The sequence below is a fragment of the Staurois parvus genome, unplaced genomic scaffold (genome assembly GCF_062004578.1).
Source record: "Staurois parvus isolate SC_StPar_1 unplaced genomic scaffold, SC_StPar_1.0 ptg000307l, whole genome shotgun sequence".
Classification (NCBI taxonomy): domain Eukaryota; kingdom Metazoa; phylum Chordata; class Amphibia; order Anura; family Ranidae; genus Staurois; species Staurois parvus.
The window spans coordinates 582,569-609,665 of record NW_028318103.1 but is presented as its reverse complement, the minus strand read 5'-3'; the positions used below and the strand labels follow the sequence as shown (position 1 = coordinate 609,665).

The following is a 27,097-nucleotide window of genomic DNA, read 5'->3' as shown; positions in this document are numbered from 1 at the left end:
GGAGCAGGGATCTTAGGATCTTTGTGAGTAACTTCATCTTCAGAAATGCCCAGTAGTTACAGGTTTGGAGGAGCATGTGACCGTCTTCCCTTCCACATGGGATGTAATGCTCAGGTTCTCAGCTGCTAATTTCTATACTTGATCACCATCAAATGGGGGATGGGGAGATGGCCATTCACGCTGTGTGGGCTCTAATGTAGATCTTACACAGGGTTTAGACTCTGGCTCAGAGCATTGGGAAGCTCCGTATAAACGGTTGCGTGGCCTATCAGGAGAACCTGCACTTTGTTCCAAAGCAGGTGTGTCAAACTGCGGCCATCCAGCTGTTGCGGAACTACGGAACTTGCTGAAATTCCAAGGGTGACAGTTAAAACATGATTCTCAAAGGCATGATGGGACTTTCTCAACAACTGGAGGGCCACCTGTGCCCTAAAGGGTTCATTTTAAGCCATTGTCTGGAGACACTTGACTGTTCCCAATACTGACGGGATCTAGGCATAGTTCTCGTGTCTATTGGCAGCTTAGAAACATGATGCTATAAGATGTTATATTTTTTCCCATTACATGGCCATTTTTGGTGCAGTGTGTTGTGGAGCTTTTAAATAAAGATGTTTGACACTGGTCCAGTACAGCAGATAAGTCTCATTGTTCACTTTATTCCAATTTTTTTATAAGCTACTACAGGGGTCTCCAAACTTTCTAAACGAAGGGCCAATTTACTGTCCTTCAGACTTTAGGGCAGGGATGTCCAAACTATGGCCCTCCAGGTGTTGAGGAACTGCAAGTCTCATGAGGACTTGCAAGACTCTGACATCCACAGGCAAGACACCCAGAGGCATAGGCATGATGAGACTTGTAGTACTTCAACAGCTGGAGGGCCATAATTTGGATACCCATTCTTTAGGGGGACCGACCTAGAGGCAGTGGAAGTAAACAATCAGTGGTGTCAGTGAGAGGAAATAGTGTCCCATTGTTGGTGTCAGTGGGAGGAATAGTAGACCATTATTGGTGTCAGTGGGAGGAATAGTGCTCCATTTTTGGTCTCAGTGGGAGGAATAGTATCCCATCATTGGTCTCTGTAGGAGGAATTGTGGCCCATTGTTGTTGTCAGTGGGAGGACTTTTTCCCCATTGTTGGTGTACATGGGAGGAATAGTGCCCAATCATTGGTATCAATGGAAGGAATTGGTGCCCCCTTGTTTAGGTCAACAGTAATTATGCCCCATCAGTTTCAGTGACAGGAATTATCCCTTTTTGTTGGTGTCAGTGGATGGAATAGCACCCCAAGGGCCAGATCAAGGCAACCAAATGGCCACATCAGGACCCCCAGCCATGGTTTGGAGACCACAGAGCTAATACATTGTAGCAAACTTTAGTTTAGGAGAATTTTGGAAAATGGGGGAAGTAAATTTCTTTGGTATGGCGATCAGTCTAAATTTTTCAAGGTTTTCATATGAAATTTGTTGGGTTCATAATGGTACTATCAAATACTCTGATGAACAAATGTTTTCTGAATTTCAGTACAAACTTTCGAAACAAAATTTTACTGATGTTATGGGCAGTGACACGCTTTCACCTTTTTGTTGTCTTTTCTGCAGTCTATAAATGTCCCTGTGAAGGTCTGTGATTGTGTTCATGTGTAATCTGTCCGCCGTGTATGCCATCAGCTGTATGTATGGAAATCAGGTGGTTTTGCGTTGAGCACTTTGCATGCTCACACTGCATACTTGGGGATAATGTTACACTGATTCTGGTTTGCATTTCATAGTCAAGTTTCCTAAAGCAGTATGAAACCCTCGTTTAACCTCAATGACCGCAGTGATTTCTGTGTTTTTGTTGGTGGGAATTCAGGCACGTTCTTGTGGTCCTGTTATGGTTCAGAGGATCTCCGAGGGTCAGCTGATACAGCATAAGTGAAAGTCCAGCACAGACATGGTATGAAATAAAATTATAATTCTTTATTCTTGATCCATCGAGACATAAAAAGAATCCAACCAATAAAATGATTGACGCATTTCAGCCCCACACACTCTGGGCCTTAGTCATAAGGCTGATACTGCGGCCTTGAGTGCATATAGGAGAACATATAATCCCAAATAGGATATATGGCAAAAAAACTGATAGGGGTTTTAACCCTTCCCAACTCTATCCAAATTAGTAAAAATAAAAAAATTAGATATCCTTGAATGGACAAGTCCATGTTTGTCGTAAAACCCCATCCTGCCATACAGCACATCCCATTCTCTACTGCTTAGTCCTTAATCACTCCAAGAAGTATTTTAATTTTTCTTCCATTGGGTGACTGTGCTGCAGACTGCAGGCCTGACTGTCCTTCATCTGATAGAGTATAATAAAGATATGTTCTGTAGAAGTCTCATCTGTTCTATAGAGGGCAGGCCATGAGCACGTTTTACATCATAACTGGCCTTCATTTGTGTGGTAGAGAACATTTCAATGGGTTCTACTGCAAAGGTGGTGCAATTGAGGGTGCCTCATCCCTATTGATTTTCCCAATGTAATCATTGACCCCACCACCTTCCTTTCCATGGCAGATTTTGTCTAATCCAACCGTTAGTCTGGACTGGGTGGCTTCATTTAGAACAGTGGTCTCCAAAATGTGGAACACGGGCCGGATGTGGCCCTTTTGCTTGTTTTTATCTGGCCCTTGAGGCACTTTTCCTTCCACTGTTATGAAACAATACTCCTTCCATTGACACCAGTGATGGAGCACTATTCTTCCCACTGACCCCACTGACAGGGCGCTGTTCCTCCCACTGACCCCACCGACGGGGCGCTGTTCCTCCCACTGACCCCAGCGACGGGACATTGTTCCTCCTACTGACCCCAGCGATGGGGCACTGTTCCTCCCACTGCCACCAGCCACTGTTCCTCCCACTGACACCAGCCACTGTTCCTCCCACTGATACCAGAAATGGGCGAACTAATTATCCCTCTGACACCAAGGATGGGGCATTGTTCCTCCCACTGACCACCAAGCCTAGGTTATTGTTTACTCCCACTGATGCCAGGGCATTTTCTACTTCCACTGGCCACAATCCGGCCCCCCTAAAGTTTGAGGGGCACTAAACTGGCCCTTTGTTTAGAAAGTTTGGAGACCCCTGCTTTAGAAAATGAAAGACAAAGTTGAACTCCAGCCTTCTCCTCAGTCTTACAGGTTTAACATAAAATGTGGACTCCATTGAAAAAAAGGGCATCCAAGAAGCACTGGGACTTTGATGTAAACAAGGTAGTTAAAGGGCAAAAAAACATTTGAAGAGCCTGCTGGCTCAGGATAGGCTGCTCACAACAGACAAGGCTGCCCTTCAGCAGGTCACCAGAAAAGAACATGCTTATATAGAAGTAGCGCTAGACCAAAAGATAAGTCCAAATTAATTTCTTGATGTGTTAAAAGACAGCCAATGCGTTTTGGGGTTCAGAGGAACTCTCTCTTAATCGGGTTCAGCTAAAAAAATTAATTAGAGTGGAATATTATTTATTTTGACTACTGGTGCAGATACTGCTGGCCAGGAATCATAATCCAGCAATCGGCTTTCCTTCACCGATTCAAACAGGAATCTCCACACAAGGTTCTCATTTTTAACTGAAGCCCTGACGAAGGGGGAGTTCTTTTGACCCCTGAAATGCGTTGATTTCTTTTAACACATTATCAGTAAATAAATTTGGACTCTCTTTTGGTCTGGTGCTCCTTCCATATATGCATGTTCTTCTCTAGCATCACATGTGGGCATTACCACAGTTTACATTTTTCAGGAATCCACTTATGGCACCCTCCCACCAGCCATGATCTGCATTGCATAAAGAAGCACAGAGATCCAGTGATGATTAGCATGTTGATGAGAGGGAGGAAGGAGTAACCAGGCAAGCGAAATATGATGAGCTTTCTAGTTTAAATGTAATAAGTAACATTAGAAACTCAATATGATGTGTTCAGTAAGTGCTTTATTTACGGATCACGCGTGTATGGAAAGTGACCTCCCTGTGCTCCTGTTACGGGAGAAAACGAGGACAGTGTGCAAATGAGGACATCTCTTCCATTCAAGCCTACATTCCAGAAATATGTACTGAATGAAAGGGAAGGTCTGGCTTGTGTTCAGGAATCGGTCAGGGCACAGTGGTCAGGAGAATGACAGGTACACTTCCAAACAATGGCAGACTGGAACCAGCCCATAGGGGGTCTGTTAATCCCTGATAGACATGCATTGTATGGCAGTGCATTGTTTTCTAATCCATTCAGTAAAATAATTGGTATTGTCATTTGTAGAAGATCCAGTCATTGAATGATGGTGGCATGGGTATGTATGCTTGTATTGCTTCGCCTAGTGTGATCTTGTGTGACTATAGAATTGCTATGATCGTATCATTTCCAGGTAAGGATAAAGAGATGCCCGTAGCGAAAAGGAAGAAAAAATTAAAAATAGCGCAGGGCAGAGATGACCAGGTTAAGAGGGGGGTAAGAAAGACAGGAAAGGGTTAAGGAAAAAATGTGGGAGTTAGACTATGGACAAGTTACCTGATTGGTGACGGGTGTGCAGAGTGGGGTCTTCGACAACTTTTGGTGTGGTTGGGGGGGTCGTCCAGATCCGTGCAGGAGGAGACAGCGGTGGAACGAGCTTCCCTCTCGCCCTCCCTTGGGGTTTGTGTGGGTGTTTTTTTTTTGTTTTTTTTTCTCGATTCCCGGTTTTTGTTTTGGTTCAGGTGCAGGGGCGGACTGACAACTCATGGGGCCCCCGGGCAATAGGGGATCATGGGGCCCCTGTGTCCTTGCCCAAACTCAAAAAAGCCTATGAAAAAGGTACCAGGGCATCTCATGGGGCCCCCTACTGACACCGGGCCCTCGGGCAGTGCCTGAGTTTCCAAATGGTCAGTCCGCCCCTGTTCAGGTGTTGATCTTTGGAGGCGGCACATGCTTTTAAGCTAAAGCGAATGGTTGGGACCCATCGGTGGTATGGTGTGCCCGGGTGCATGCCGGTTAGCCGAGGTTTAACTGAAAGATGGAGGTTCTGCACTGCGGATGGTATGTTTTGTCTCCAAGCCGGTGCCTTGCGGCTGGAGGCCTAGTTATAATATAGGTTCCGCAGGGGGATATCGTTTTTTGTTTGGTGCTTTCGAAGACCAACAACTTCTATATGTTTCTGTTTTAAGGAAAGTTTTTTGTGTATTGAAGTTGAATTGTTAATAATAGGCCGCGTTGGCCATTTTACTCTATGGGTGTTATGGTTTTCTTTTATTGGTATGTTAAGGGGGTATATGAGAGAGAGAGAGACGGTGGTGTAGGGGGTCTGAACTAGTCATGTTTCTGGCTCTGTATCACCTCTTATTGCAGCATATATTATCAGTGTCTGTGAATATTCATGGGTGGCACTGCACGGATCCCCGAATAGACATAAATAGTGGGGGAACCACTGAACATTTCCATCCCAGCTAGACATACTGTCTAATGGTTAGTTCTCATTCACCAAATGCTAGTTACTTGGCTGTCATGATGATCCTCTTGCTTCAATACTTTGAGTCACTGACCTGGAACAAGTATTCGTGATTGGTTCACTTGTTCCGGGTCAGTTCTTCAGAAATTAAAGCCCAGTTTAATTTTCAATTTAAGTCCACGAAGTACCTGGCAGGTGCATCAAAACAAAAGGTGTTCAAAAATTTCAGTTTGCTTTCTTTAGAGAGCAGCCACATGCTTGGTAGAAATGCCTGTCCCCTGCCAACATGCTGCAGGACGGAGTCTTGCTTTCTGTGTGGAAGCAGTGGTCTCTCTGCAAAGGTCCCAATGCTAGGTCAGAGCCATAGCTTTCCAGTCAGTGGAGAGCTTGAGCTTTGGTGATTGCAGAACTATTGGTCTGAATCAGTAGGGGGTGTTGGACCTCAGAAAGATTGCTGCTTCCCTTGGGAGGGCAGGGGTCTCACTCTGCTTCTGCTGGCAGGGGAGGGCATAGGTATTTTTATTCAGGCTGTGGCTGCTTTAGAAAGCAAACCAACTGTAAGACATTAAGCACCTGGTATGTATTTTGGTTGATTTAAACTGAGGGTCTAATTGGCCTTCTGGACCCGTTTTATGCTATTGTGGTGCATTAACACATGCAGCCTATTCATTTGATTAGGCAGCCTAGAATTTCTAACAGCGCACCCCAAGGCATGTCCGTTGTCAAAACGCGTTGGGGTGCCATTCAGAATGAAAGGCACTGCATTGCACCAATGCAGGTAACGTGCATGTTACCTCCGCTCAATAGTGTGAATGTGCCCTAAAAGCCAGAGGGTTAAAATAACTGGCATTTTCCAAATGACAGCCATCATTCTTCTGTCATGACAGGTTTACTTACAGATTGACTGATTTACTTACGCATGCTTTGTTTTGGGTGAAAGCCTGCATTTTATAGGATTTGTAGACACACACATTATATAATTTTCTTTCCTTCAACCAAGGGTTGAAGGAAAGAAAATGCTCAGTTTGGCCATCAGTACAATCCGTGTTCATGGGGGAATCCCTCATATTGAGCGATTGTATTCTGCTATCGGGGGCCTTCCTCTTTGGCAGAAAACAACGATCAAGGCTGGTGTCTATAGCCACCAACCATGATCATATAAAAAAAATTCTGAAAGGTTGGTTATACTGCATTCAATCAACAAATCGACTTCAGTACAATCAGCCTGCCCATGGATGGATAGAAATTCATCTGGATCCTCCTGAGCCTGACGAATTCCAATCCATCTATGGCCGGCATAAGCCGGGAACTCACTCTGCACTCTAGCATGGCTGGTGTGGATTGCTGAGGCCTCCTTCTCTTCCCCTACAGATACCAGTGTAGTAAATCCCAGCCCTCTTCGTCTACCCCCATTCTGTATTGTTCTGTAGCCATTGACATGGTAATTCATCATGATGAGGGCATTGCAGGGAATACAGAACGCCTGGGAACATCAGGATGGAGGTGAGGACACAGCCATTGCTCTATCACCGTTATTCCAAGCCCAGGTAAGATGTTCTTGGACAATAAGATGTGGAGCAGACTTAGCTATGGATTCCTCCTTGTACATAGGGCGGATAAATCGTTTCTGGAAGTCTGGAGAGGTATGGTATGGGTCTGGTATGGAGAAGTGTGGGGGAGGGGTGGTCATACTTAGAGCTTTGCACAAGTTGAGGATTACCTAGAGTGCAGACAATGGCTGGGATGTATCACCCCTCCTCTTCTTCCTCCTCCTCCTCCTCTATGGAGCTCTGTGTGTTTCTATGCCTAGACTCACCTGTTCACCCTTCACACATTGTTCCAGGTTCATCCACACAGTGCAGGTGAGGACCGCAGTCCTTGGCTGCCCCATGTTAACGTATCAAACTTTGTTTTTCCTATGGAAAGGCGGCGAATTGTGACTCAACTTTGTGAAGGTTCTCATGTATCCAGGCCATGGTATATCTAGTAGTCATTGGTCACGTTCACTGGATCGTTGTGGAATGTTGAGGGCGTTTCGAAACTTCTCCAAAGAAATATCTTCAAGTCAGCTTTAGAACCTATAGAACCTATAGTTTAGAACCTATAGTTTTAAAACATTTAATCAGGATCCTTCCAGGGCTTTAAAATGTAATGACCTTTAACATGTAGAATGCTCATGTAACCAGGAACCTCTACGTTTTCAGGGGTGGCTTAGAGGAGGACTAGCCATTTAATCACTTGTTGATGGTTTCCCCATTAGAACTGCCTTGATTTCAGTGTGCTGCAAAGGATATGACTGCCAACACTTGGAGAATCTCGCAGTAACAGCAGTAACAGAATGCAAAATCAATGTAGTCCATTAGGTTTTATTACATTTGCTTCAGAGTGGCTAGCTTCACACCCGTGCATTTTACATTTTCATGTGTTTTTTTTTTTTTTTTTTTTTTTCTGCAGTTTTGTTTTTCATATGTTTCCACTGAAGTCCCAGCCAGGATTCAAATTTGGGTGATTCATGAGATTTTAGAACTATTTTTGTTGCCCTTTTTCTACTGTTTTTTTTGTTTTTGTTTTTTCTTTCTTCAGGCGTGTTTTTGTTTTAGCCAATAGAAAGCTAGCTACTAGGAGGAGATAATTGTTAGGTGCAAAATTATGCAAAAAACACCCACTACACACTTGTTAATGGACACCCCCATTGAAGTTGTTGGGGGCCATAAACATGCGCTCATGCCCCAATAAAGCACTTGCCCATTACTCACATGTTAACAGACACAATAGGATAACATTCAAATCTGGTATTCAGCATTGAAGAGCTTCTAGAAATGCACTTCAAATTGCTGGTGTGAATAGGGGTTGCAACAGGGACGCGCCTGTACCTTTTTTACAGGTTGCATTGAAGCGCATAGCATAGGTGTGAATGGGCCCCATAGACAATAATGGGATTCCTCTTGTCCTGCATTGTTATCTGATTGCTGAACTGCAACATATAGAGGTGTGAGTGGGACTAAGGCTGGCCATACATTATACAATTATCTGGAGATTTTTGGTTTAGATTTACCAAAAACCATATAATAGGAGGACAAACCTAAACAACACTTTCAGTTGTATCCAATTAGGCAGGCCCTTGCACTACACCAGTGGTTCTCAACCTTTCTAATGCCGCGACCCCTTAATACAGTTCCTCATGTTGTGGTGACCCCAAACCATAAAATTATTTTCGTTGCTACTTCATAACTGTAATTTTGCAGTGGGAGGAGTAGTGCCACGTCACTGGTGTCAGTGGGAGGAATAGTGCCACGTCATTGGTGTCAGTGGGAGGAATAGTGCCACGTCATTGGTGTCAGTGGGAGGAATAGTGCCTCATCATTGGTGTCAGTGGGAGGAATAGTGCCCCATCACTGATGTCAATGGGAGGAATAGTGCCCCATCATTGGTATCAGTGGTAGGAATAGTGCCCCATCATTGGTGTCAGTGGTAGGAATAGTGCCCCATCATTGGTGTCGGTGGTAGGAATAGTGCCCCATCATTGGTGTCAGTGGTAGGAATAGTGCCCCATCATTGGTGTCAGTGGTAGGAATAGTGCCCCATCATAGGTGTCAGTGGGGGGAATAGTGCCCCATCATTGGTGTCAGTGGGAGGAATAGTGCCCCGTCATTGGTGTCAGTGGGAGGAATAGTGCCACGTCATTGGTGTCAGTAGGAGGAATAGTGTCCCGTCACTGATGTCAATGGGAGGAATAGTGCCCCATCATTGGTATCAGTGGTAGGAATAGTGCCCCATCATTGGTGCCAGTGGTAGGAATAGTGCCCCATCATTGGTGTCAGTGGGAGGAATAGTGCCCCATCATTGGTGTCAGTGGGAGGAATAGTGCCCCATCATTGGTGCCAGTGGTAGGAATAGTGCCCCATCATTGGTATCAGTGGTAGGAATAGTGCCCCATCATTGGTGTCAGTGGGAGGAATAGTGCCCCATCATTGGTGTCAGTGGGAGGAATAGTGCCCCATCATTGGTGTCAGTGGGAGGAATAGTGCCCCATCATTGGTGCCAGTGGTAGGAATAGTGCCCCATCATTGGTATCAGTGGGAGGAATAGTGCCCCATCATTGGTGCCAGTGGTAGGAATAGTGCCCCATCATTGGTGTCAGTGGGAGGAATAGTGCCCCATCATTGGTGTCAGTGGTAGGAATAGTGCCCCATCATTGGTATCAGTGGGAGGAATAGTGCCCCATCATTGGTATCAGTGGTAGGAATAGTGCCCCATCATTGGTATCAGTGGGAGGAATAGTGCCCCATCATTGGTGTCAGTGGGGGGAGGAATAGTGCCCCATCATTGGTGTCAGTGGGGGGAGGAATAGTGCCCCATCATTGGTGTCAGTGGGGGGAGGAATAGTGCCCCATCGTTGGTGTCAGTGGGGGGAGGAATAGTGCCCCATCGTTGGTGTCAGTGGGGGGAGGAATAGTGCCCCATCGTTGGTGTCAATGGGAGGAATAGTGCCCCATCATAGGTGTCAGTGGGGGGAATAGTGCCCCATCATTGGTGTCAGTGGGAGGAATAGTGCCCCATCACTGGTGTCAGTGGGAGGAATAGTGTCCCATCACTGGTGTCAGTGGGAGGAAAAGTGCCCCATCATTGGTGTCAGTGGGAGGAATAGTGCCCCATCGTTGGTATCAGTGGGAGGAATAGTGCCCCATCGTTGGTGTCAGTGGGGGGAGGAATAGTGCCCCATCATTGGTAATAGTGACACCAATGATTGGGCACTATTCCTCCCACTGACACCAATGATACTTACCTTGCTGACCCCTGCTCCAGCCTGGGCTCGCTCGCTCCCTCTCCCATGGTAAAAACACTTACCGGTCAGATGGCTTCCTTCTCCGGCCGCTTTCCTCCTCTTCACTCGCTCGTGCTTCGCGGTGCCGCTCGGCTCCTCCTTTCCAAGCTCCACCTCCTCGCCGGTGATTGGCCGCCTGTGTGCCTCTCTTGAGCTACAGTTCCGGCGGCCAATCACCGACGAGGAAGGATTGATCCCGGGGGTGTGTCCAGATGACAGGAACGGCATGTCATCCCGCCCACACCTGCAGACGGATCAAGGAGCGGTGTCTCGGTTCCTAAGGCCATCGGAAATATGTGTTTTCCGATGGTCTTAGGCGACCCCTGGGAAAGTGTCGTTCGACCCCCAAAGGGGTCGCGAACCGCTGCACTACACAGTTGAAGGTAAATCTAAAGGAAATTGGGCAGAAAATTGGAAGATAATTGTATAGTGTATGACCAGCCTAATCTCTGTTTTGGGAGACCTTACAATGCCTTGTCTGTACTCTGCAAGTTGAAGTATATGTAAATTCCAACAATGAGCTATTCGCTCCTTTTTGGTCTGTTAAATATACCATTGAGAGTGTTTTTATTATATCAGTTTGAAGAAAAAATTACCAAACCACAGCCAGCTTCACACGTATGTGTGCAATGACGCATGTTACCGCAATGCACAGTAGCACACTATGCATGCATTAACGCATTGCAACGCCCTAAAGGAATGAACCTCTGACATAGGGGTCCCAAGTTTAGCATGTTGTTTACCAATCCTTATTTTAACGTTTTGTTTACCAATCCCGATTTTGTCGTGTTATTTACCAATCCCGATTTTAGCGTGTTGTTTACCAATCCCGATTTTAGCGCGTTGTTTACCGATCCCGATTTTAGCGTGTTGTTTACCGATCCCGATTTTAGTGTGTTGTTTACCGATCCCGATTTTAGCGTGTTGTTTACCGATCCCGATTTTAGTGTGTTGTTTACCGATCCCGATTTTAGTGTGTTGTTTACCGATCCCGATTTTAGCGTGCTGTTTACCGTTCCCGATTTTAATGTGTTGTTTACCGATCCCGATTTTAGCGTGCTGTTTACCGTTCCCGATTTTAATGTGTTGTTTACCGATCCCGATTTTTAGCGTGTTGTTTACTGATCCTGATTTTAACGTGTTGTTTACCAACCTCAATTTTAACGTGCTGTTTACTGACCTCAATTTTAACCTGTTGTTCACCGATCCCGATTTTAGTATATTTACCGATCTGGATTTTAGCATTTTGTTCACCGATCCAGATTTTAGCGTGTTATTTACCAATCCTGATTTTAGCGTGTTACTTACCGTTCCCGATTTTATCGCGTTGTTTATCGATCCTGATTTTAGCGTGGTGTTTACCGATCCCGAGTTTAGCGTGTTGTTTACCGATTTTAGCGTGGTGTTTACTGATCCTGATTTTAGCATGTTTCTTCGATTTCTTGATCTGTTGTGAGATGACAGTCGGCAGGTAACTATAGAAGAGTGTCCGTGTGTTATTAGTGTGTGGACTGTGCACTTTGCGGATCAGGAAGGACAGATCTCTGTTTGTTGGCATTGTTATGTGACATGGTCACCATGTCATTTTTCAGTGTATCGGATTCTAGGGAACGCCCGGCCCCTGCGATGTCTGAGATCATATGGTGTGTCCTCCAGCACTGTGTTGTCACAATAACGCCTGTCATTCATGTTCAGTCCTTTCATTGTCATAAACAGGTTTGAAAGAAATACAAGAGTATACCAAAGTCCATACATTGCAGGACTGGATCTGGAGGGCAGCTATTGCAGGCCTCTGCTTCTGAAAATGCTGGTTGGCTGGCAGTCATGTAGAGGTTCTAGCCATCCCCCCATTTGAAGAATGCAGAATGTGTTCATATTGTCATTGTGGGGCTGATTTACTAAAACTGGAGAGTGCAAAATCTGGTGCAACTCTGCGCAGAAACCAATCTGCTTTTATTTTTTTTTTTTTTGGTCAAAGCTTAATTGAAGAAGCTGATTGGCTATCATGCACAGCTACACCATATTCTGACTCTCCAGTTTTAGTAAACCAACCTCAGTGTGCCTGCAGTGTTGGCCATACATGGATCACTTTTATAAACAATCGTATTGTTCATTTACTCTGCAGGAGAAAAACACAATCAGAAGATAAAGAGTTCCATGCGCCATATACTTGTAGTAGTGATTATAAACAATCACATTTCTTTTTTTAAATTCCAAACGTGTTATACTTACCTGCTCTGTGCATTGGTGTTGCACAGAGCAGCCCTGATCCTTCTCTTCTTGGGTCCTCCCCCCGGCACTCCAGCCTACTTCCCCCCTGCTGAGTGCCCACCATAGGAAGCCTTGCTATAGGGGCACTCCTGAGCTTGCTCTCTGTGTCCATTGACACACACAGTGCGGCTTGGCCCACCCACTGCTCCCTCGTCGCTGTGATTGACAGCAGCATGAGCCAATGAGGAGGGAGAGAGACAAGAGCTGCTGCTCTCGTGTACAACGCTGGATCGAGATCACAGCATGAGGGGGAGGTGGGGATCGGCATGCACAAGGTTTTACTCTAATGCATAGAATGCAAGGCATAAGAAAATCCCATATTTTGGGCTGTTAGGATCAACGGGGTAAACAGGCTCTTGGCAGACAGTTTGGTAAAATTTAAAATTCACTTTTTTCTCAGAAAATAGGAAAGTGACAGAAAGTGTCTTCAGATTCAGCTCAAACATGACGGGTAACTCTTCCCATCACTGGAACGCAGTCTTTTATGAATGACTTTCAGCTTTCCAGCCACAGCACACACAGCATTTCAAGGCCCCTGTTAGAGGTAAACTGAGCTCATCCAGCAGGTCAGGCTATATAGACATCCAGGTCTCCTGACTGCAGAGCAAAACTGCCATCAGCCGGCCTCTCTGATCAGCTGGTTAGTGAACAGGCCTGAAGGGAAAGTATCTGTCCTCTACAACTAGCCCCCTCTTAAACCTGCCCCAGTTCATATCACAATACTAATAAAAGGGAAGTCTTCCAATGGGGACACCATACCTCCCAACTTTTGAATTTCAGAATAAGGGACACATGAGGGAGGAAGTGCCCTGCAGCATGCGTAGCGCGCTGTGGCAGAAATGGGTGTGGCCAAATGCTTAACACTGGGAAGGGGACTAAGGGGCGTGGTTAAAAAAAACCTTGCTTCCTTGTACCTATAAAATATGATTTGATTGCCCCAGCACAATCATACAGAGTGCAGGGTCAAGGAGTGCGTTTCATACAGAGTGCAGGGTCAAGGAGTGCGTTTCATACAGAGCGCAGGATCCAGGAGTGCGTTTCATACAGAGCGCAGGATCCAGGAGTGCGTTTCATACAGAGTGCAGGATCCAGGAGTGCGTTTCATACAGAGCGCAGGATCCAGGAGTGCGTTTCATACAGAGCGCAGGATCCAGGAGTGCGTTTCATACAGAGCGCAGGATCCAGGAGTGCGTTTCATACAGAGTGCAGGATCCAGGAGTGTGTATCATACAGAGTGCAGGATCAAGGAGTGCGTTTCATACAGAGTGCAGGATCAAGGAGTGCGTTTCATACAGAGCGCAGGATCCAGGAGTGCGTTTCATACAGAGCGCAGGATCCAGGAGTGCGTTTCATCCAGAGCGCAGGATCCAGGAGTGCGTTTCATCCAGAGCGCAGGATCCAGGAGTGCGTTTCATCCAGAGCGCAGGATCCAGGAGTGCGTTTCATCCAGAGCGCAGGATCCAGGAGTGCGTTTCATCCAGAGCGCAGGATCCAGGAGTGCGTTTCATCCAGAGCGCAGGATCCAGGAGTGCGTTTCATCCAGAGCGCAGGATCCAGGAGTGCGTTTCATGCACAGTGCAGGATCCAGGAGTGCGTTTCATGCACAGTGCAGGATCCAGGAGTGCGTTTCATCCAGAGCGCAGGATCCAGGAGTGCGTTTCATGCACAGTGCAGGATCCAGGAGTGCGTTTCATGCACAGTGCAGGATCCAGGAGTGCGTTTCATGCACAGTGCAGGATCCAGGAGTGCGTTTCATCCAGAGCGCAGGATCCAGGAGTGCGTTTCATGCACAGTGCAGGATCCAGGAGTTGGTTAAACCGCAATGGCTGGACTACACCCTCCTGATGTAAAATCTATCTCAGCTACTGGGTGGCACTCAGGATAAACTTGTGTGTAAATCCAGTACTGGCATTAAAAGATGATTTCATAACTTTGTAAGGGCTACACAGGTGATCTGTTGGGTGATTTGTATATATTCACCTCCTAGATTATACTCAATATATGAATGTTGGGATCTGACACAGATCTCATGCAGCCATCACTTGTGTTACAAATGTGATTTATGGATTATCATGGGGACGCTTAGATCTTGTGGGTTGTGATTGGACAGTCTATGACGCTTCTTAGAGCATCTGCAGTGCATGTGGCCAGTTTATATCTGTGTTATTGTGATAAATATCCCCTATTGAGGGACAAGGGGATTAGGATGAAGAGCAGGTGGTCAGATTATCCAGTAATTCTTCAGTGTCTCGTTAGGAGATTATAGACCACGCTTCCTCAATTTATCCATCAAACTTGTCAAATTCTCTCTATATGTGGAAGTTCAATGTCAAACACATATAACGTGCCTTGTGTTAAATATCCGTGTAAGGATCACCTGTTCACAAGTAGAGAACAATCATTGTGATCCCAATGGAGGAGCCATCAATAAAGACTCGGGGATCGTGAGCGATTGCACAATTTGATGTGTATTGTTGGTTTCCGGTCTGGTGATTTCACAAATGCTGACAAGACAATCAATCTTCTTTTACAGATATGACTCTATTGTCCTCACAAGAGGACATCCTAGAGGAGATGCCATCTGCCGCGTCTGCCGCTGAGAACTCGGAGATGAGGATGCTGGAGAAGAGGTCAAAGGTCATCGAGGAGCTGTTACAGACAGAGCGGGACTATCTGCGAGACCTGGAGACCTGCGTGGAGCACATCATGATTCCCCTGCAGGCAACACAGGTGAGGCGGAAGACCACTCTTATCACCCATGGGTAGGGAGACCTATCACAAACTGGCTGTAAGGCCGGCCATACATGGGTCAATTTCCGAACGATTTTTCATTCGAAAAGTGGACCTAAGAATAATTAGCAGATTTTCGCTCTGTTAGTGGGGCAATGGCACCGGCCAATTTTCATGGTTCCTCCCCATGTCGTTTATCGGGCATGCTGGAAAATTTGAGAAAAAGGACCGATTTTCGAAATCATTGGTGGCACCATCAGATTACAGAACGAACAATGTTTTCGATTTTCGATCGAAAAAGCGTTCAGAATTCCACCCGTGTATGGCCTGCTTTACCCAATGTAATGAGTTGTAATAGATGTTTAAACAGTTTTTAATTGATCATGTTTGTCATTTTTGTCATGTAATTCTGTGTGTAATTCTGATTGTTCTGTGAATTAATTGGCACGTCAGTCTCTCATTTTACTAATGCTTAAAGCAGAATCTAAAATACACAAATAATGCAGCTCTGTATTCATTAATACATCCTTAAAGCTCTGTATTTTGCTTCCTCTTCTTTTTTTGAAACTGACTGCTCTGGGTTCTTTGCAAACTTGCATTCGTACAATCTAATCCTTTGAAGCTGCAGCAGCTGTCTTGAACCCAACTTTATTTTCATCAAGCCCCTCTTCTCCTGATCCATACTGTCACTGACCCTCCTGTCATAGCTATTAGTGATCTCTGGCATCATGTGTGGGCCTGATCTTTGGGGCTGTCATCAATCATTGTTTGATCAGCTCCTGAGCAATATATAATATATATATATATATATATATATATATATATATATATATATATATATATATAATATTTCAAACATAAGTCCTTATTTTCCCAAAAGGATTTTCAAGACAATGTTCCAAAACAGGGTGAAGAAGGTGATTTGAGTTCCTCTTGAGGGGCTATAGGATCCCTTATATCCTATGAGGTTTATTACTCACCTCCATCTGGTGAGTGCGGTCAATATTATTTTTCACGTGGTGATTAGGTGGAAGCACATTTTGGAACATTGTCTTGAAAATCCTTTTGGGAAAATAAGGACTTATGTTTGAAATATTATATATATATATATATATATATATATATATATATATATATATATATATATATATATATATATGTGTGTGTATGTATATATATATATATATATTTTTTTTTTTTTTTTTTTTTTTTTGCACGGACATTTATTTGTGATTATTTTTATTTATTTAATTTTTGCGCTGTTTTTTGTGTTATTCATTATTGGTGGTTTTCACTGGTGCACAGCTGCATAATTGTATACTTTCTTTGATTGGCGCTGGGATTTTTTAGTTTGAATGCTTACAGGAGCCTGCCGGCCTCCCCCAGCACATCAAGATCAAGCACGCTTGATCTTGCTACCGTTCGAAGACCAGCAGGAAAACCAAGTGATTTGGTCACTGGGTCTTGAAAAAAAAAAGAAGAAAAAAAAAAGGAGTTTCTTGAAAACTAAATGAATTGATTCAATGGTTTTAATTACATGTTGATCATTGGTTTGTGGCACAAGGAGAGAAACTATATGCATACATTACACTTCAGCCTTAAATGTAATTATAATGCTTGCAGCAGAACTCAGAATTAAAGGAGCACAAGGAACCAATCAGTGCATCTACTGACAAAAAGCTTGCTGATAGAAGGAGAAAGCAAAGTAACAGAGATGGGCCCATCACTGTGCTGCTTCTCTTTTCACTGTTTAGTCACAAGTTGGGAGGGAGGGTGTGTGTGGTTTGACAGACAAAAAAAGAAGTTGTGAAAAGAGATTCACAGAGAAGCGGCTACATTTTGGACAGAATGTGATACTCAGAAAAATTTCCAAAAAATAATGCTTTATTAAACATCAATAGTAGACATTAGGGTAATTACCCCGGTTCACCATCACCTCAGTATGAGATAATACACTCAGACCTAAAACCACATAAAAACCACATCAAGACCAGTCTAGATGTGAATGTGCTGCATACACAATGACAGAAACCTGTTTAAAGCATCTGCAGCAGCACCACCACATTGGTTACACTACCAGTAGGAGGTATATCAAAAAATTGTACCATAGGTATATAATATAACATGCTATGCAAAATGGCTGATATAGTCACCATGTAGAAGAGACATGACCCTTAGCCTAAACAAGGCAATGTGGGTAAAAAATATATTATAGAGGGAGGAATGGAACCCCAGAAATGTCTATACAGACTCATACAATACAGCTTTAGGAGAGCACAGGTGAGTGGTACACATCTACCCTAGGTAAATGGAAATAATGGCAAAAATTATTATAAATGAAGGAGTCCCTGTTGATGTCCTTGATGAAGGAAATGATGTGGGTAGCAGAACCAAACTTTACATGGTTTTTCTGAGTATCGCATTCTGTCCAAAATGTAGCCGCTTCTCTGTGAATCTCTTTTCACAACTTCTTTTTTTGTCTGCATATTTTTTGGCTACTGGATGGAAGCCATTTATTGGGTGATACAATAAATATTTATATGAACCTCTAAACCCCTATTATTCATTATGTGTGTGGTTTGACACCCTGGGCTCAGAGGAAATGGATGAAATGATGCTGACTGTCTTCCAACCTGGAAGATTGACACCTAGTGGTGGAAAGAAGTATTGTGGAGAATAGGCAAGTATTGTAGCAATAGCTACCTTTTAATTGACTATCCTTTGTTTTTTATTGGAGCTTTGCATTAAAATGTTTGTTATAGTTTAAATGATATTATAACTGTCTTTCTAGTTCTCTTACTTGTATCATTACCCGTAGACCTATTTACAACGGAAATCTTGTTTATTTGACAGATGACAAATGTGGATTTCGAGGTATTATTTGGAAATATCTATTCAGTGATTGACATTACTAAGAAATTATTAGGATCTCTGGAGAACTGTGACTCCGTGGGTGAGTACTCCTCTTGTATGTCCATCTTGTATGTTCACTAGTCAATAGTGTCTGGACAGCAGCAGCAATATGTCTGCAAAAATGTTTAAAGTGTTCAAACCTTCTTCAGATTTTTAAAGGGAAAGTATAGTGTGCTGTCAAGGAGCACATATTTTGAGTTGACAGTCTACCTTTTAAGGCTCGGTTCACACTTGCGGCCTGATTGCGGGTGCAGGAATCACACTTGTTCCCGCAACCCCCTGCTGCTGAATCGCTCTGCTCTTTTGAGATGTAGGGGACTTCCACACATCTCCGCCTGCAGTGCATTTGCGGATGTAGGAAGTGCAGGGAGACTGCATGGTCAAAAAGGCCATGCGAATTCCCATGCGGCTGAGTTTTTTATTTTTTATTTTTGGTATCGTGGCACAGCAGCCCATTCAAATGAGCTGCCATGCTAGAGCAAACACAGGCCGCACAGCCTGCAATAGTGTGAACCGAGCCTTAATCCAACTCTAGGAATTCTGTTTATTTTCTTTTGGATTGAATTGGGAAAACTTTAAAGTCCCCATAGGGATTTATTGCTGGATGTGCACGTTGATGACGTTTCACCTCATTTCCTGGCAAGGACAAACACAAAATCAATAACACGTTTTTAGTAGGAGGGGTTAGAACCTTTGATAGTGTTTCTATTGCTGTCAGTGTCTTCTTGTCCTGGGGACAACCGCTGCCTCTGTTTTCTTGTATGGGTGTCACAGGGACAGGAAGTAAGCTATCATAGACAGATACAGGGGCGGACTGACAACTCATGGGGCCCCTGTGTCCTTGCCCGAACTCAAAAAAGCCTATGAAAAAGGTACCAGGGACATCTCATGGGGCCCCCTCCTGCCCCCGGACCCTCGGGCAGTGCCCAAGTTTCCAAATGGTCAGTCTGCCCCTGGACAGATATGAAATACCTGACTGAAATTTAGATTTTCAACTCTATCCAAAACTTTGGAGCGGAGTTAGATCATTTTTGGGGAGTCTACTCTGATCTGTCCCCGCTTTACAGAGACCTTAGAGCAGGGGAAGACTGACCATTCGGGAACTCAGGCAATGCCCGAGGAACCAGGGTCAGTAGGGGGCATCATGAGATGCCCCTGGTACCTTTCATAGGCTTTTTTTGGGTGTGATTTGAGTGTGGGTGCATATACAGGGGCCCCATGATCCCCTATTGCCTGGGGGCCCCATGATCTCCTATTGCCTGGGGGCCCCATGAGTTGTAAGTCCGTCCCTGCCTTAGAGTCTACCAAAGTCTTATTTGCCCAGTTTCTAGGGCCAGTGATGGGTCAAAGGCTGATTGATTAACTTACCAGTACGTTTTGGTTTGTGATGAAGAAATCAGAGCAGCATGGTTTCCGAACAGACAAAGGAAGAACATTAAAACTCGATGCAGTAGTGCCAGTAGTTGATGGTGTCAACCATTAAGACACCATGGTGCTCCTTTAACAAATATTGTCCCTTTTCTTCAGGTTTGATATTTCTGGAGCAGCGGGCAGAGCTGGAGTCTGTATATAAGGAGTATTGCCAGAATCATGAAGAGACCATTGCACTGCTGGAGACCTATGAAAAAGACGAAAAGTTCCAGAGACACCTCCAGGACTGTATGGAGACTGTGAAGTAAGATTCTCCTATATCCCTCACCCACTAGAGGGCACTACCACTGCTGGCTTGGGGTTCATTCTACTTTCACTCATTGGCTTCCTTGTCTGGACATAAATTGATTTCTCTTCTTTCAGAACTTCATGTTACACTCATATTATTTGTTATGTTTCTTAAAGTGTACACCAGGGCAGATTGACGTAAAATAAAAGTATGCAGTACATCTCTGCAATACATGTAAAAACCCTTCAAGTACAGAATACCTATTCATCTTCCAGAAATGTACTCATCCACTATCCTGTTCTGTTGTGGGCTGACAACACACAGCTTTTTTTGGACTGAGTGGTGTCAGCCCTACCTTGTATTACATTGCCAAATTCCTCGAACCCACCCAACTCTTCCATCTCCACATTAAGGCAGGCCATAGATGATGCTTTCTTGATCAAGTGGGTTGAACAGAGACAAATATTTTGATTCCCCCATCAACACAGCCAATATTGATGGGGGAATTTCTCCTGAAAAACTAGTGTACTCTGAGTTCCCTGCCGTAAGAATACAATGATCGGTGTTGTCAGCTATAGCCCTCGGCACACTGGTCAGGTGATAAAAACCCAACAAGCTGGTTGTACTGAAGCTGACTGAGAGAACGAGTCTTCACATAGATGGATCAAAATTTCATCTGGCTCCTTCCCATGCGCATCATCAAGAGGTCACTTGACTTCATCAGGGGTAACCAGATGACATGCACGGCTAGATTTACATGGATGATGTACTCATTACCTCCTATGACATTCATATTCACAACACCATATTCTAGCTAGCTCAATGCTGCCATCTATTGAAGTTTACTATCTGTATTACATGGTACTAGATGTGTATGAAGTATGGCAATCTTTGGTAATATATGATAGTGCTGTATGTATGTAAAAAAACTTGCTGAAAATTGTGATCCTCTATCTTTTGTAACAATCCATCAACAATGAATATATAACAATAGCCCAAGGTTACAAAAACAAAATAAAGTATACTTATAAAATAAAATGTAATAATAAATATATAAGATACACACTATATTGCCAAAAGTATTAGGGCACCCCTCCAAATCACTGGATTCAGGTGTTCCAATCACCTCCATGGCCACTGGTGTATAAAATCAAGCCCCTAGGCATGCAGACTGCTTCTACAGACATTTGTGAAAGAATGGGTCGCTCTCAGGAGCTCAGTGAATTTAAGCGTGGTACTGTGATAGGTTGTCACCTGTGCAATAAGTCCATCTGTGACATTTCCTGGCTACTAAATATTCCACGGCCAACTGTTAGAGGTATTATAACAAAGTGGAAGCAACCGGGAACAACAGCAACTCAGCCATGAAGACAGAGCGGGGTCAGCACACATTTCCAACTATCTGCAATAGTCAATAGCTAAAGACCTCCAAACTTGGTGTGGATTAGCACAACAACAGTGCATAGAGAGCTTCATAGAATGGGTTTCCATGGCCGAGCAGCTGCATCCAAGCCTTACATCACCAAGTGCAATGCAAAGCGTGAGCAGTGGAGACGTGTTCTCTGGAGTGACCGATAATGCTTCTCTGTCTGGCAGTCTGATGGACGTGTCTCGGTTTGGTGGTGGCCAGGAGAACGGTGCTTACCTGACTACATTGTGACAAGTGTAAAGTTTGGTGGAGAGGGGATTACGGTGTGGGGTTGTTTTTCAGGGGTTGGGCTTGGCCCCCTAGTTCCAGTGAAGGGAACGCTTAAGGTGTCAGCATACCAAGACATTTTGCACAATTTAATTCTCCCAACTTTGTGGGAACAGTTTGGGGATGGCCCCTTCCTGTTCCAACATGATTGCGCTACAGTGCACAAAGCAAAGTCCATAGAGACATGGATGAGCGAGTTTGGGGTGGAGGAACTTGACTGGCCTGCACTCAGTCCCGACCTCAACCCGATCTAACACCTTTGGGATGAATTAAAGCAGAGACTGCAGTAACTGAAATGCTCCCTATTAATCTGTAGCATAGCACATCGTTTGTGTGACTGCCTTTTCTTTACGCTAAATTGTTTTCTACTGAAATGCATCTGTTTTATTGGCTTATAACTGTTTTTTTTTGTTTTGTTTTTTTTTTTGTTTTGTTTTTTTCTTGCTTTGTGCTTCTGGATGACAAAGGAGTCTGTACCAGGAATGGTGAGTACACGGCATTGTCTGTTCACTTGGCTTTTCTAGGACAGATGTCGAATACATAGTACTTATTGTAGTGAAATGTTTGGTGGGGAGGGAAGTTGTTTACTAAAGGGAACCTAAAATCTACAATAAACACATGCAGTCTGAAGGGTGGCCAAAATGCATATAGAGTATTGTTGAGAACGGAAACCCTACATAGTAAAGATAATTATAAAAATATATAAAACCACCACTACCTTGTCACAGTGAATAAAAGAAAGTGGCGAGTGGGTGACAAGATATACAAATAGCACCGCATCCCTATAAATTGAAAATATAAAGCTGAAAAGTGTGGGATTTTAAAACATTTTTTAGCAAAAATGCAATAAAAAACATATATTAAAAGGATTTGTATTAGTAACTTTATAAAAAATGAATGGATACAATACTGTAGAAACAAAGATGAGAGCTTGACTGTGTTATTGCAGTTTGGAGGACAAAATATTCCCTACGTGTTTCGCCTAACAAGGGCTTCCTCATTGGAGAGAAGTTTCAACCACAGTACAGTCTAAAATATATAAAAAAATATACATCAGAATAAAGTTACAACATAAGTCAAATATTTTAATGCATTTAATATACTGTTCAAAATTGCAAAGAATTTGCCTGCTCACCCTCGATGTTAAGCTCATGGATCTATTGAGGCATATCAAAGTAAATTAAAAGTCAAATTTGGCCTGTGCATACCTTGTCACAGGGTGAATCTTGGAAGATTGCCATCCATAGGCCCCCACCACCTGTCCAATGTATCTTAGATTCTTTGGAAACAATCTAATAAAACTTTGCGCAAACCCCTGACACCCTCCTGTTGGCTTTGTTCCTGGTGTTTGCATTCTGAAATACATTTATCATGCATCAGAAAGCAGTTAGAATGGTACTCTCTGACTGTATTACTATGGTGCTTCTGGTCTCTATCAATTTTTGTACAGTCTGGTGGGAAAAGGACTTTTGCCTAGTGTTTACGTATGTTGAGCCTTGTCATATGTCAGGCTTCTTCTCGGCAAATCTTGGGACTGTTCCCATTTTGATACCATAGGCATAAGACCAATGTCTTATGATCTGATTGAGTTCAGGTGGATCAGGAGTCTAATGTCCATGGGTATCATAAGATTTAATCAGATATCCCCTGGTCAGCTGGAAATCCTTCTTCTAGATACCACAATCACACCATCTTCTGATTGATTAGGGTGGTTGGCCACACATATCCCATAAATAAGCTGTTGATGGTACAGAGCCTGCAGGGGCCTAAAACATGGCAAATTCAATTATGCATGGGTTACATTGTGTCTAATGCAAGTACATAGACTGCAGTTGTTAAAAATACTGGGTGGCTATGGTACCTTCTGAGTCACTGGCCAGGGGCAAGCAATGCAGCAAGAACAGCTGATCTACATGCTGATTATAGGTCAGCATCTTAGAAAACTGAAGCCAAAGGACTGACATACCAGCCAAACAAATAGAATTTATTTCTCATAATGTCAGCAGTGGCAGCTAAAATGTTCCTCCTGATCAGGTTTCCTGAACAGATGTGTTTTCTATTGCATGTATAACTTGAGTTGTCATTGATCCTTTGCCTCCTTCCACAGGGGGTGCACCAATTACATAAACCTGGGCTCATTTCTCATCAAGCCGGTGCAGAGGATCATGCGCTATCCTCTGCTTCTCATGGAGCTGGTTGGAGCAACTCCAGACTCCCACCCAGACAAGAACCCCATTAAAGACGCTGTGCGGGCAGTGAAAGAAATTAACGTCAATATAAACGAGTACAAGAGGAGAAAAGATCTGGGTGAGCTATGAAAAGTCTTCATATGTTTCCATTTTTTTTTCCTTACTTATGAGTCCCATCTATAGACGTGAATTCTTTATTCAATGTAGCCATTGTGATGACATGAAATTCAGCGTGGTATTGAGCTGTGAAGAAGTGTTGGAGCACTGCAAGAGGATGGACAGTTACATAGTCTGGCTGAAAAAAAACAAAGGATGCAAATGGAGAAACCGAAAAAGGGCAAACCGACCTAGTGCATTATCGTTTAAAATATTTATTGAAGAAATAAAGTAAGTATCATACTCACAATAGACATAAAAACACAGGCATGTCAAACTGAACAAGATGTATGATCCAAACAACATCTGAGTCCATAAGATGGAACCCTGGATGACCAACTGGCTAACTCGTTTCAAGGACACAACCTCTTCCTCAGAGACGCGTTAGCCAGTTGTTCATCCAGGGTTCCATCTTATAGACTGATGTTGTTTGGATCATACATCTTGTTCAGTTTGACATGCCTGTGTTTTTATGTCTATTGTGAGTATGATACTTACTTTATTTCTTCAATAAATATTTTAAACGATAATGCACTAGGTCGGTGCACCCTTTTTCTGTTTCTCCATTTGCATCCAGTGTATTTGGACCACCCCGGTCTGTTGAGGGCAGCAAGCAGTGCATATTCCAGAAAATTCCAGAACACTCCTATTGGGTCTAATGAGTATTTTCCTAGCGCAGGAGAAAAGTGTTTGTTGTGTTGAAAAAAAACAAAAGTCCATCCAGTTCAACCATAAAAAAAAAAGTTATAATCCTACACCCACAGTTGATCCAGAGGAAGGCAAAAAACCCAGCAAAGCATGATCCAATTTGCTCCTGCAGGGAAAAAAATCCTTCCTGATCCCCCGAGAGGCAATCGGATATTCCCTGGATCAACTTTACCTATAAATGTTATATCCAGTTATATTCTGTGTATCTAGGAAACAATCCAGGCCTCTTTGAAAGCAATCCACTGAGCTGGCCAGAACCAACTCTTGAGGGAGTCTATTCCACATTTTCACAGCTCTTACAGTTCTTAGGTCAGGGGAATGGAATTTGGAGACATTTGGGGTTGATTTATTAAATCCGGTGTAGCTGTGCATGGTAACCAATCAGCTTCTAACTTCTGCTGGAAACTGATTGGTTTCTATGCAGAGCTGCACCAGATTTTGAGAACTCCAGTTTTAGTAAATCAACCCCTTATGCAGGCCATAAATGGGTTGAATTCTGAACATTTCTTTAAAAAAAATTAGAAATTTAGTGCGTTTTGTAATCTGATGGAGCCACCATCGATTTTGAAATGCGACTAACCAAGCCTTTAATTTCACCTCATGTTGCTACAAAAAAGAATTTTCGTGAGCAAGAATTTTCTTTTCTTTCCAGGTCACAGCTAACGCTCATTTCTTTTTCGATTACATTTCTCGCACGACTCTCCTATCATTGATTAGAAATTTGTTTGTTTTTCAAAAAATGTCCAACATGCCCGATCACTCAAATTCGATTGTCTGTTGCTGTGGCCGACTAATGGTACGAAAATTCTTAGGAAAGATTTTCTAAAGAAATTCTTTCGGAATTTGACCCATGCATGGCTGGCTTTAGTCTCAACCTTCTTGTACTCCAACACTATGTTTCATTTTGATGATTGGGGAGGTTTCTGCTCTTTTCCTGTCCCAGTGACACCGTGTTACAAGCACACACACAAGTGAGCCCTCATACACACTGGACATTTTAATAACGCTGGTAATGTTAGCTGTGTAAGGTCATGTTAAAAATGTGAGTTTTTTAGCATTTTTGCATTAGCGTTTAGCAGCGTTTTTCCACATTTCGCGTTTTTAGTGGGGGGTTTTTGTAAAAAAAAGTTAAAAACCGCTGGTTTGCGGCATTTTACAGCGTTTTGTCGCATTTCTCAGCGTTAGAGAATTTTTACAGCTTAAAAACTCCTCTAGAAACCCACTAGTCCTGGGTTTTTTTTTCCAGCCAAAAAACGTTGATTACAGCCTGTGTGCATGGACACATAGGATAACATGCTGGGGAGTTTACTGGCTGTAGAAAAAAAATGTCAAAAGCCAAAAACAGCAGATGTAAAAACGTCAAGTGTGCATGAGGGCTAAAAAGTATTTTTGTTGTTTACGGGAGGTGCCCCCCCCCCCATTTATGTCCTCGCACAACCTTCTGTTCTCTAGCTCCCTCATCTCCTCCTTCCATGCTCGTCTCCAGGACTTCTCCGGAGCTTCCCCCTCTGGAACTCTCTATCCCAATTTATCAGACGATCGCCTACTCTGCTCACTTTTACGCGATCTCTGAAAACCTCTCTCTTCAGGGAAGCCTATCCGGCCCTCAGCTAATAATGGAATCTTCTACTCTTCCAACCAGTCCATCCCCTACAGTTACTACCTTTTGTACCACTAGCCCCTCCCTCCTAGATTGTAAGCTCCAAGGAGCAGGGCCCTCCTAACCCTCTTGTATTGAACTGTATTGTTGCTGTATTGTCTCCCGTTATATTGTAAAGCGCTGAGCTAACTGTTGGCGCTATATAAATAATAATAATAATGATGGGAAGAGAGGACGTGACGGGCAATCTCCAGGAATATGAATACAGCAAAAGCCATGCTTTAAAAAATTAACCAGAAAAAAAGTAGTTTTTTTTTTTTGTTTTATTTCTGCCAGTAGTTGGACTTTGTTACAGAAATATAGTGCAATGGGAGTGACTGGCTGACGAGACTGTGTGAATGACTTTAAAGCTCCAGCATATATGTACAGAAGAGGCTTAGATGGAGTCACGGGTTTTGCTGTCATTTTTACATGTACAGTATAGGGGTAACCATTGTTATAATTGTTCCCCTTTTCTTTCAGTTGTGAAGTACCGTAAAGGTGATGAAGACAGTATAATAGACAAGATCTATAAACTTAATATCCACTCAATCATCAAGAAATCCAACAGAGTCAGCAGTCACTTGAAGCATCTCACAGGCTTTGCTCCTCAGGTAGATCAGTCTTTACATACTCTATACACGGGTGTCATTTCTGATGTGACTTGTATGTTGTAGTGCTTAGTCTTCGAGTTCAGTGCCTAGCACTGTTCACCTCAAGTTCATTTGAAATGATTCCTAGATTTTATGTGTGATGCAAATCTCTTGAGATCGTGAAATAACACACACACAATTAAAAAGAATGAAAAATAACATTTAATCAAAGTGGTTGTAAACCTCAGACATGAACAGGGGCAGACTGACAACT

At 43.5% G+C, this 27,097-nt stretch overlaps 1 protein-coding gene across 2 annotated transcripts in view; it reads left to right on the top strand.

Annotated features, from left to right (window-relative positions):
- DNMBP (dynamin binding protein) overlaps positions 1 to 27,097 on the top strand; it is a 190,485-nt gene that overhangs the window by 139,321 nt on the left and 24,067 nt on the right. For both annotated transcript variants that reach the window (XM_089683368.1, XM_089683369.1), the window contains 6 exons: positions 15,073 to 15,269; positions 18,123 to 18,222; positions 19,710 to 19,857; positions 22,006 to 22,023; positions 23,646 to 23,845; positions 26,714 to 26,844. In XM_089683368.1, the coding sequence (XP_089539494.1) occupies positions 15,073 to 15,269; positions 18,123 to 18,222; positions 19,710 to 19,857; positions 22,006 to 22,023; positions 23,646 to 23,845; positions 26,714 to 26,844 (794 nt within the window). The remainder of the gene's footprint in view (positions 1 to 15,072; positions 15,270 to 18,122; positions 18,223 to 19,709; positions 19,858 to 22,005; positions 22,024 to 23,645; positions 23,846 to 26,713; positions 26,845 to 27,097) is intronic.